Raw genomic sequence first — 12,251 nt, 5'->3', positions numbered from 1 at the left:
CCAAAGGACTTTCTTTTGTACCATCTCGTAAGGTGGACGGTTTCACTACAAAGGTTGAATTGTTTAAGTTTTTTAGGAACATTAAGCTTAAAGGGGAACTATTTTACTATTTCTTTCACTATTTGGGCACTTTTACACAATTCCTGTGAGTTTATGGAACACATGTGTAAGGTTTATTTAAAAAAAATATATTTTTTTTCCTTTCTAATCGAGTACTCAAAAGCAGCATTTGTCTACCTAAAAATTTTAAGCCGTTTTGAGGCTTGGCCACGCCCATACTCTGAATGCGATTTGAGTGACAGGGAGAGAGAGAGAGACCCCCACCTGTAGCTCCGCCCATACGCGTGCGAAAGTGAACTCGTAAACAAACATGGCGCACGCATATATTTTTGATCCGGAGAGTGACCCCGACTGCGACTCCGAGGAGGAGGAGGACGAGATTGAACGACGAGGGCTTCAAGTCGTTTCTGAGTGGTGGGTAATGTATACTGTCTAACAACAGTCAGTAACAGTAACGTTAGTTAGTAGTTATTTATGACGTTATAGCGAGGTATAACGTTAGTTTTCTTTGGGTAAATTAGGTAGCATGCCCAACGAAAAGAGAAGCATAATGTTATATATTGCATCCACGTCTTACAAGTACAGTAGGAATTGTGTTGAATCTGTTCACTTTACAGTATATGCACTTTCGTTTATGCACTGCAGGTGTGTCTGTGGCAACTGTGCTCGAATGCCTACCGCGGTGGAGAATCTTTGTTGCCTGGAAATACCTCAGGTATTGATTGATTGAAAACTTTAGATTGCAGAATGGGTACAGTACAGCTCAATTACATAAGGGGATGCAGACCAGAGAAAGACTTTCGTCTTGTTTACATCAGGGTCCCCCATTTTCAATTCATCATAACATAAATGACATACAGGTAGACAGTACTGTTGCATCTAGACATTCATGACATACCAGATCTACAAAATATACAGTACTGTTTATGAGTAACATAAACTGGCTAACAGTTACAGAAAACATGCATCTGGCTAATGTCACATTCTTTAGATTGACCTTGAAGGATGAGGACAGGGTTTAGGGTGAATAAATGGACTAACTGTGTTGTTTTATATAGGTCAGGAGAAGATGTGACCAAGCACCGGAACCCCCGTTGTGCATGGTAGACCACCCAGGTTTGGAACCGGTCTGCCTAAACCGATATTCGCTGCAAATGGCAAACAACATTTACAGGGCAGATTATGGGTGTCTGCCAATCCGGGGCGTAAACAAGTATGTATAATGTAATAACAGTACAGCTGTATAATGTATTTGAATACTGTGTTGTGCATGAAGGAATGTCACTGTGTTGTACAGTACAAAACACAATTTATTTTACATTATAATACCAGCGAATATTACTTGTACATCATACAATTGTGTAATTGTAAATGAACAAAGGCAGTTGTGCAAATAGTGACAATTCAAGTATATACGTTGGCTTCCATAAACACATACTAATACTGGGAGGAATAAATCCACTACTATAAGAGGAGTAAATAGCACTGACTTGCCAAACACTTTTAATTATTAAATGGGGTAGTGTTTACAGTGTTCACGAGAATAGTCCACATGAAGGACCCAGTGTTGTGGCTTCAAGACGCATTGCCCAGTTGCCTCTGAACTCTGAGACAAGCTCACAAATTCCAACAGCATCTTCCATACACCACTAGCTTAGCTAGCTATATACATTACTCTACATGCTAATGTTACAACAAGTAAAAATATCTAGTTAGCAAAATATTTACCACAAAATAGTACAAATGCTATTTACTAAGGTTAGGTCATTGAAAATCAGCCTATGACTATTTAGAAAGCTTTACATCGGTTAACTGAGAGCTTATGATAAGGTGATGGAGGTAGCCGTTGTGTAATGCACATAGGATGTACAGTTTACAGGACAGGGTGAATTGAAGTCCACATCATTTGCTCGTATAACAAAATGCAGTTGTTTCAATGTAGGGAGTAAATGAGCCGGGGCTTTCCCTAAACAATGATGTGGGGTGCAGAGCGCCACCATGTGTTTATATACACACACAGCTCAATAAATTAGAACAGTGTAAAAGTCTATATATTTTGCAGTAATTTGTGCAAAAGGAGCCCCACCCAAGTACTGAGTGAACATACTTTTCAGAAGGCCGACATTTCTATATTACATTTCTCTTCAAACTCTCAAGATATTGAATTTTGGGCTTTAAGCCATAATCATCCAAATTAAAACAAATAAAGGCTTGAAATATTTCACTTTGTATGTAATGAATCTATAACCGAGTTTTGCTCGAATTACTGAAATAAAATAACTTTTCCACGATATTCAAATTTATTGAATATATACCGTATATATAAAAATCTTGGGGTTAGACAGACACATCATTGGGCAATAGTGATTGGAGCCCAAAGCATGCGTCTCAATTTCTTTTATAGACTTAGCTGGCACGGCCGGGTATCACCTTAATTCCACTGGGAATTCAAACAGACCTATATCAGTGGAATGCAAAATATCCCAACGCTGATAATAATAATAATAATAATAATAATAATAATAATAATAATAATAATAATAATAATAATAATAATAATAAACTTTAGTTGTATAGCACCTTTCATACAAGGATTTGGACATTTACGGTGGCCAGTTTAGAATTGCAGCCTCCCGTAGGTGCTCTTTGAGAGCGGTTTTGAAGGTGGGTAGGGATTCACATTTTTTGTAATCTAGTGAAAGAGAATCTCTATTCATTATGTACACGGACAGCTGCAGATCGCTTGATGACCAAAGGCATCTGGTTAAGTTTTCAGATGACACTGTCCTTGTATCCCTACTGCAGCGCTCCTTTTCATGGACCTTTTCATAAATAAAATACTTCTTTTTCTTCTTTAGTCGTTTCAGATATGTAGCTTATCGAAGCTTTGTCAGCTGGTGCTGGGGTTTTCTGGGCCGCCACGTGAGGGTCGTCATTCCCTCTTGTGTGGTCCTTCGCATCCATGCAGAATACCCAGACGAGGAGGGGGTATACACTGGCTTCAGACCGCCGCCCCTTGACTAAAGAAAATAAAAACATTAAAAAAAACTCTAAAACCTTTGTGTTACTACTGTATAATGAGTCTTGGTTGGTATGAGTGTGTATAATGAATATAAGTATGGGTTGGTAATAGTGTATACGGTACTCATTGTTTTATGGTTGAAATGTTCGAGATAAATAAAGAACATTACTGACTATGAGGGAGCAGGTTCATTGGACCAATAGCCTGGTCTGGCTTCAGACCGCCCCTTCATTAAAGCGTGACTCATATCCCGCAATGGCATCCTCCATCGAAGGCCTGTCAAAATGCGCAGACAGATGTTCAGGGATGGGAATCTCAAGCACCTGCTCCATGTAACGCTCCGGTTCAAGGATGACGCTGTCAAACAAGAACTCCATGAGCTTGTTCACATAGTCTGTAAATAAAAAATGCCATGTCATGTTATAAATGTTATTTAAATGTATTTGTATTCTTATAACTTTATTATCGTTGCTGTTCAACTGTAAGTGCAGTTTTAGTCTTTCAATAATATAGTTTATGCAGAAAATGACAATCAAATGGGAAATAAGATAAACTAATAAGATGAAAATAAATATGCAGTGCCTTTATAACCCTATACGCTCTATACAAGCCCACTTTATCATATATAAATATCATATTGATAAGCCTTGTGTACTTGGCTTTATACAATTAGTCAAATGTGTATAAATACCAGTACTTGGCCATTTAAAAGGGAAGAGGGATATGGCCTGTTGAGAAATGTTACCCCCAATAGCCAGTGCCTCTGTTTTGTCTGTTAATTTTATATCCAGAGTAATAACCAAATGTTTTAATTTTACTCATACGGCATGGAATCGACCTCGAAATAGAAATGGAAAAATCTAAACCCAAGTGCCCAAGAAATTGCATGTTTTACTCACTGAATGTTGCCGCAGCCCTTATGGGTTTCAGAGTGTAGCCCCCCTTCTTTGCCTTGGGAAAATTTAACTTGAAGGCAGGCTCTCCGGTGGAACTTGTAGCTTGTGGGCGTTTGGCATTTTCATTGAAATGCATTGCAGATAGGTAGAGTCTGAAAGAACAAAAATATATATAAGCAATATATTTTTAATAGATCTAGTAGGTAATCTATTTTCTACATAATGAGTGATTACACATCAGGTGTTCATAATTAGTCATCTGTACACAATCTAAATTACCTGCAAAGCATTCCTAGAAATGGAAACACAACGTTCTTTGGTGCGAACCGTAAGATGACACTGTGATAAGACTCCAATGGAGACGTTTGGTGGTGTGGACTGAGTTTAGCGACATCCTTCAGGATTCTCTTGTTTAGAAGCACTTTTTCAAGTCTGAAGGCAGCCTTTGATTCTAAAGGTAAAAAGAAATTGCATTCAGAAAAAAATATGTTAAATATATACTCATCATGAAAGATGGACAGACATACATAGGTCTTTTGACAATATCAACTTCTGACACATAACCATAGTGTGTACATACGAGGCTTCAACTACTTGCTCTTATCTCTTGAGAGATGGTCCGCATGAAGACACTTTTTAAACAGTGGGTCTTTATGTGTATGGACATCATGCATGTGGTTGAACAGTGACGTCCACTTTGCCACTTTCTCAGGGCCTGTCTGCGATGAAGATGCAGTCCAGTAGAGGTGGTTTGTTATGGCTTGCCTCCACTTCTTCACCACCAGACAGTCCTTGTCCTTGGCCACTTGGTCCACCTTCTTAGACAACCCTTGTAATAGGATTTTGCAGAACATAAGTCATCATCCAGTCTATTACATAATTGATTTACTTACCATGCTATACATTGTTTACACAGCTTAATTTTAGACCTTTGATATCATGCATATTTAAACAGAACAGGATAACAACAGCATAAGAGATTGAATGTGTCATACCCTTTGCTAGATGCCAGACATCATAGAAGTGATTGATGCCCTGATCTCTCAGGAACTTCTGAATCTGGGGGTGACGGTCTGTGACAATGCAATCCAATGTCACACCACTGTCCTTCAGAAGAGCTAGGCTTCGCTGCAATCCTTCTTTTTCCATATGGTAACTGCCACCAACCTCATTGCTCTGTTGAACAGAACAGAGGCAGAACAGTATTTTTTTTTTTTTTCTAGATTTTTTTTTGTATTTTTTTTTTTTATTATTTTTTTAAACAGACATATAAACAAACATGACAACACACGATAAGATATACAAGCATTAAGGCGGCTAGGTGGTGTAGTGGGCAAGGCACTCGCCACCAGTGTGGAGACGCTAGGATTCGCGTGTTCGAATCCAGCTCTCCACATTGTTTTCAGTTTAGCTGGTCGTCCGTACTAATACACATTGGCCGTATTACGGGGAGGGAAAACTGAAGGGTGGGGATCGAACGTTGTGAACAAGCGACTCCTACAAGTCGGTTGGTGCGCCTGCGCAGTAGAATCAGGAAGTGTCGGGGGCAGCGTGAGCCTCCCACGCGTTACTCCTCGCCACTGAGAGATCGAGCTGCGCAGGTGAAAAGATGCGACTGCTGTTACCTCAAGTACCGGAGGGGACTTGTGCTATGTATGACTTAGTCCACATTGCAGCCGGCTTGTGGGAGGCAAGAAACAGCGTTCGTGACAGGGGAGGGTTGAATTGGATGATACAAAATTGGGATGGGAGAAAATATAGAAAAATGGGAGAAAAAGTGGATAAAAAAAAAAAAAAGATATACAAGCATTAATTCACAGTGCATATCCAATGAAATTACCATTTAGTCATGTCTTATACAGGATATACCCCTAATACCCGTTATGTGATTATGCCATTTATATAATAATAATAATAATAATAATTTAGGATCGCATTGCTTAATTGGTAATTTGGTGTATACTATGCCCTTCAGCCTATGTGGAGCTACTATATTTTCTTCTAAATTTCTCCTTGGATACTAATGCTTGGGGATCAAACCATGTTGTTAGTGGTCTTAAAGTGTACGCCTTAAAGTAGTGGTAGAAATCTGGAAATGCCATACCTCCGTCTGCTTTGTTTCTCTGTGCGGTGGATCTTTTTATACGTGGTGGTTTGTTATTCCAAATAAATTTGTATGTGGAGGAGTGTAATTCTTTCCAGTAACCGTTTGGAGGGGGTAACGGTAGAACAGTATTTATGTTTGGACACTAGGGGGCACACCAGCTCTATTATAAGAGGCTCTGTATTCAGAGCTAGTACATGCACCTGCGAGGATTCACTCTCAAACCTGGAACTGCTTATCTGCAACAAACAATTGACAACTGCTCTGTTCAACTTCATCATCATTCATCTTTTCCTTTGGACAATAAAACCCTGCAAACTACATCGGCTGCATCTTGGACATTCAAGTCATTCAATGAGACAAGCGGCCACTACAAGTAGTATACCGGTATTCACCTGCACTAGCTGGATGTCTATGACAGTGTTGGAGTCTAGTTCCATGACGGAGTAGCTGCCGTACTTTGCGCAGTGGCCTGTGGACATACAGGAGTAGAATAACAATTTCATCAATGTAGTGCAATACTCTGAATTAAATCATAAAGTAGAAATCTGACATTGGGAAATGCTTCTAACCTGGGGAGTCTGCACGCATGTCGCCGCCAACGATGACCTTATTCTTCTGGCTCAAAGTTGCAAGAGTCACCTGAATGAATGAATGAAAACTTTATTAACAGATTGCAGAATGGGTACAATACAGTACGGCTCAATACACACAATATCGCCATACTACTACTGTTACAAAGGGTCAGATTAAATCGAATATATATATTTATTGCTTGAGATCCCTTGTATAATATTTGTATATCGTTTGATATCCCTTGTATATTCTTTATATACACGGAATATCCCTTTACCTGGGTACAGCAGCAATTCGTTCATTACTAGTAAAGCCTTCACCACGAGACAACGTGTAGTGAAGGGGGCAACTTTGCCTCTGAATAGAGCCTTGAGAACCGCGTGCGAATAGATTGCTAAAGTGTCAGAGTTTAACGCAGTACCGTTGAGTTCGACTTATTCTAATGTGAAGTAATAGTCTATCATTTATAGTGTATCGTGCGGCTACCGTTCTTCAGTGACCAGCATTACCACCGGTTCGTCGTGTATATAGCTAGTGCACTTATCCAGGCTGGGCGGCCTAAACTCGTGCCCCCACCCGAGGAGTCCTAGACGAGAACCGTTGGATATGTACACCGGAGAACCTACACCGGCGACTGCAGAACCTTTTCTGGTTGGATTATATTGCTTCACAGGCTGCCGACATGTCATTTGCATAAATTAGGAAGAGTAGCGGTCCTAGTATGCTTCCTTGTGGAAACCACACAGCTCACTGTGAGGGGGGGGGGGGGGGGTAGAGTACCGTTTACCTCCTGTTGTGTCTTCCATTTGTTAATAATGGCAGGTTCCAAGTACATCCTGGCGTGTCTCCGAAACGCGCTGTACTTCATCGTCTTGACGCGGAATGCATTGAGAACCTAATATTTTTTAAGACAAGAAAATAATAAATTAATAACGCTAAACACAAACAAAATGGAAACATAATGGATACATGACTTATGCAATCAATACCTTCTCCATTTGGTTGAAAGATGCCCCTGTGAAGTAGACAGCAGCAGAAAGTTGTAGGTTCCCTGCAGGTGTGGTTCCAATCAATGGCTGACTCGCCCACTTTCTGCTAAACTGGCAATGGGGGCACCGTTGATTGACAGCCAAGAAGGTTCCTCGCGTTGTCTTCTGGACATCACATGCAGCACTGCACACCGGACACTTTTGGAATAACTGGAGGAGACAGTCTTCGTATACGATGTATTTAGGTACATCGTATATGGGTGGTGAGGCTTGCCTGCTCAAGGGATATGAGCGTAAGAATAAAGAAAAAAGAAACACAATGACGTAAATAAATGACGTCATCTACATCAGAACTGGCACATTACTATTAGAACAGCATTACTATTTACTGGCTAAGAACTTACGCTAGAATCGAGGACTCGGTCGTCGCTGAGTCAGGGGTGTAGGTGGAGTCATGAGGCTCTTGGTCCTCAAAGGGGGAGCTGAAGAAGTCATCGTCATCCAAATCCAGCCGTGGTCGTTTACCGGATCGAACCGTCTTCACTGGTGTTGAGGTGGAGGGAGCAGGTTCATTGAACCAGCAGCCTGGGGTTCCAACTCCAACCTCTACAGACGCCACTTTTGCCTGAACAGCTATTTAGAAAACATACAGTAGTTTAGTCAAAGAAGGCAGACTTTAGTTCAATGTGTACAGATTATGGCCTGTGGATGATATTACAGTAGATAGATTGATATCTAAAGGCTATTATAGCTACCAAAACTACATGTGTGCATTACATGTGCAATAGCTACAGAATTGATATTCTAAGCAACACATCACAGCACTAACTGGAATACATAATTTGCTAATTGATCAGAAATGTTACAAACCTTGACTTTTGACATGCGTCTGTAAAGTTCTTATAGAGAGCTGAGTGCCAATAGATATTCTATTTGGGGGGTCGGTCTGGCAACAGATGTCCCGGGAGCGTGTTGCGTCCCGCGTAGCTGGGCGCTGCAAAGGCCTGCTTACATTTACATTGCCCTAAGGATAAAAACAATTACATATATAATACAATACAATGCATAATCTGTCTGTAACATATTTTGATTCACTACTTGGAATAAAACCATTGAAGGTAGGGTAAGAATAGTGCAGGTAAAGTTTAGATATTGAATATAGTCAGGCCCGACTGGATTATCTGATCATTTATTTCACAATTAGGATGGAATACCTTACACTCCGTCTACACACACCTACACACACAGCGTGTACTAACGTTAGATTTCCTTGGCGCAATAAACAGCTGAGATAAATCTAGCTATTCCCCCCCAAACACACACAAGGAACACAATCATTCATTCGCAATACACACAACTAGGTCTACATATATATAATGAAGCACAGAGCTAAAATAACGTTAGCTAAGCTAGCAACAATTATTTAGTTAGCTGACTAATTACATTTGTACTTACGGATTCGTTCGGGTCCCGAATACACGGTACAGCACCCTTCTTTAGTGTAATCCTGGAACTCATCCCAGCATCATAAAGTCCTTTGTTATCAATGTCATCCTCGCAAAAATGTGCGGTACAGACGCGACTACGATGAGTTGGAAAACCATTCGGCGGGTCGCCGAAAATAAACTTTGTCCATTGATGACGGGTCACGCTATCGTCAGGGAATAAATGCAAGGTCACATTCGTTGCACGGCAGCTAGGAACAGCACAACGTAGCCCCGATCTGTTCATAACGACAATCCAATGCTAAGTAACTCACTTCAATTCAATTTGCTTGCGGTTGCGTCCTGCAATAAATACTGTTCAACTGTGTTTACCTGCGCTGGCTCGTGGCTGCCTGGCAGATAGAGGGGGGCGGGTGTTATTATGCAAATTCACCATATGACGTCCCATATAGGCAAATTTTCAGATGACTCACTTGAGGGAGGGACATTATTGTGAGGGGAGAATTGGAAGAATGCGCCAAATCGAGAATTAGAGACATAGATTCTATTACTATAAGTCCACATAGCTATAAAATAACCCGAAACACTGGAAAAGGTCATTTATAAGATAGTTCCCCTTTAAAGCTTTTTATTCTAGAGATGTCGACAGAAATATTGTTTATTCTACTCCTGGAAGCACAGTGCTGCCAGAAGTCAGTTCATTGGACACGGCTGATAGACCATTTAAAACACTGTTCAAGCCTCGTAGCACGTTCACTCCACAGATTAATCATGCATCAGTTGACACATTTTGTAGACTAGTGGAGGATGAAGTTATGCTTCTATGTGGGAAAAGTAATGAAACTAGATTATTCCCTAATCTGCTTGAGTCAGAGAGACTAGCACTTAAGGAATTGATGCAGTTAGATAATCTGGTGTACAGGAAGGCCGATAAAGGCTCGGCCTTAGTGGTACAGAATAAGAGTTCCTATGTTGCTGAAATAAATAGACAATTAGCAGACACAGATGTGTATATTCCTTTAAGCACAGATCCAACTGTTCGGTTCTCTTTTGAGATCAAAGAGGTTCTAAAGCGCCTTCTTAAGGAGGGTGAGATTTCTGAGAAGGAATTTAAGTTCATGGTGAATGATAACCCAGTAAGACCTATTATTTACACTTTGCCCAAAATTCACAAGGATCTTCATAACCCACCAGGTCGACCTATTGTGGCTGGTATCGGGTCACTTACAGAACCTATCTCAAAATTTGTTGACTCACACCTTAAAGAATTGGCTGCAGCACAACCTGGTTATTTAAAGGACACTACCGACTTTCTAAGTAAGCTGTATGAGTGCAGTATAGAAGCTATTGATATTTTGTGTACTATGGATGTTTCTAGTTTATATCCTAGCATCCCACATATTGATGGGTTAAGTGCATGTAGATATTATTTGGATCAGAGAATAGAGCTACATCCCTCTACGGAGGCATTAATATCATTGACTCAGGAAATCCTTAATAAGAATTATTTTCGTTTTCAGGATCAATATTTTTTACAGAAAAGAGGCCTAGCTATGGGCAGCCCGGTAGCGGTTTATATGGCCAACTGTTTTATGTCGAAGTTTGAGTCTGAATGTATTTTCAATAATAATCCATATGTTGGACACATTAAAGCCTATTGGAGGTATATTGATGATTTATTTTTTGTATGGTTTTTTGCTTTTCACTTGGTTCGTTTTCAATGTATTTTCTTCAATTGCAGAAATTAGCTTATAAAACGTCTGCTAGTTTCACAGCCTCATTTCCTCATCTCACAGCCTTGGCAGCAATCTTGCTCTTGGCGGCCATCTTTAGTTTTAGGTGAGGTGAATAATTTTTTACATTATTATGAAAGACATTTATTAATGAGTGCTAGCAGGGAGAAAAGCATATCCCTGGGCGATCACTGTGGTAATCTCACCAGGAAATCCAAATTACAGCATTTGTACGTTTGTAATGACAAGCTATATTATTCATAACGCTATGATTGACCCATTTGTATCTTCTGAATATTCAAAATGTGATGCAAGCATGTCGGTTCAGATGTGATCATCTGGGTATAGCAGCATACACTGGGATGCATTATGGATTAACGTGGCCTAATACACTATAGGGTTATGCCTCCCAGGGTTGCCATTAGGATTTATGGATAACCATAAAAGCTCAGTCAGCCTGATAGTCCACTACTTGGACTTTATGTCGATGTTCTAATTTCATTCATAATTAATTGCTGTCAATTACTACCATCCGCCCAGTCCGCATACATATATATATATATATATATATATATATATATATATATATATATATATATATATATATATATATATATATATATATATATATATATATATACTGTACCCAGTGGTGGAAAGTAATTTTAGTAAAAAATGTTGAGCTACTTCGAGTATTTTCATTTTAGGAAACGTTATACCTTTACTACATTTCAAAGGAAATATTGTACTTTTTACTCCACTACATTTATCTGAACCCATCAGTTACTAGTTACTTTGAAGAAAAAGATTTAGCATAGAAAACATGGCAAAATGTATGAAGATTATATACTTTCACATTTGAAACCTGTTGACTTCAAGAGGACATAATCAGAGCAGCATAACTGGACCACATACCACTTTAACATGACCTTTAGAGGTCAATGGATCGATGGTTGAATGCTCACAATCACTGGAATACACAAACGTCATGTAGAATGCGTAAATACTTGAATACATTCAATAGCAAATACTTCTCGTCTTTTACTTAGTTGGATTTGAATGGAGGACTTTTACTTTTACCACAGTACTCATTTATCTGGGTATTTCTACTTTTACTAAGTAAAGGAACTGTGTACTTCTTCCACCACTGACTGTACCATTCCACACAACGAGAAACACAACGTTGAAATTCACAGACCGATGAGACCCAAACATGAACGTGTCGAAAATAGAGGTAAAAGGTCCAGTGCAGAGATTAATTGGGGGCTTAAGGGAAAAAAAGAGCATGAGGGAATGTGTACGTGTGCATACACACTTGCACGCCTATGAGTCCACATGTGTGAGTGCATCATGTGCGTGTGTGTGTGTGTGTGTGTGTGCATGCTGTGATTGTGATTCTTCATGTCTGGATATGAAAGATAGATTA

The 12,251-nt window shown here is 39.7% G+C and overlaps 1 protein-coding gene and 1 long non-coding RNA gene across 2 annotated transcripts; one reads left to right on the top strand and one right to left on the bottom strand.

The window, feature by feature from the left end:
- Nucleotides 1–704: 704 nt before the first annotated feature.
- Nucleotides 705–3,070, top strand: LOC311228527. The gene is made up of 3 exons (XR_014619667.1): nt 705–775; nt 1,119–1,273; nt 2,919–3,070. It is a non-coding gene; the product is annotated as an uncharacterized lncRNA (long non-coding RNA).
- Nucleotides 3,071–4,568: 1,498 nt separating this feature from the next.
- Nucleotides 4,569–8,166, bottom strand: LOC311228323 (uncharacterized protein; the record flags this gene model as incomplete). Its single annotated transcript, XM_084314232.1, has 7 exons — nt 8,052–8,166; nt 7,648–7,921; nt 7,446–7,553; nt 6,655–6,724; nt 6,478–6,554; nt 4,974–5,154; nt 4,569–4,807 (listed from the first exon to the last, which is right to left on the bottom strand). The coding sequence occupies exons 2-7, from the start codon at nt 7,654–7,656 to the stop codon at nt 4,569–4,571; spliced, it is 684 nt and encodes a 227-aa protein (XP_084170358.1). The 5' UTR covers nt 7,657–7,921; nt 8,052–8,166.
- Nucleotides 8,167–12,251: the final 4,085 nt, after the last annotated feature.

This window comes from Notolepis coatsorum, assembly GCF_963971535.1.
Source record: "Notolepis coatsorum genome assembly, chromosome: 5".
Taxonomy (NCBI): Eukaryota; Metazoa; Chordata; class Actinopteri; order Aulopiformes; family Paralepididae; genus Notolepis; species Notolepis coatsorum.
Note: the sequence above shows the minus strand (reverse complement) of the source record. Positions and strands in the feature narration are given on the sequence as shown.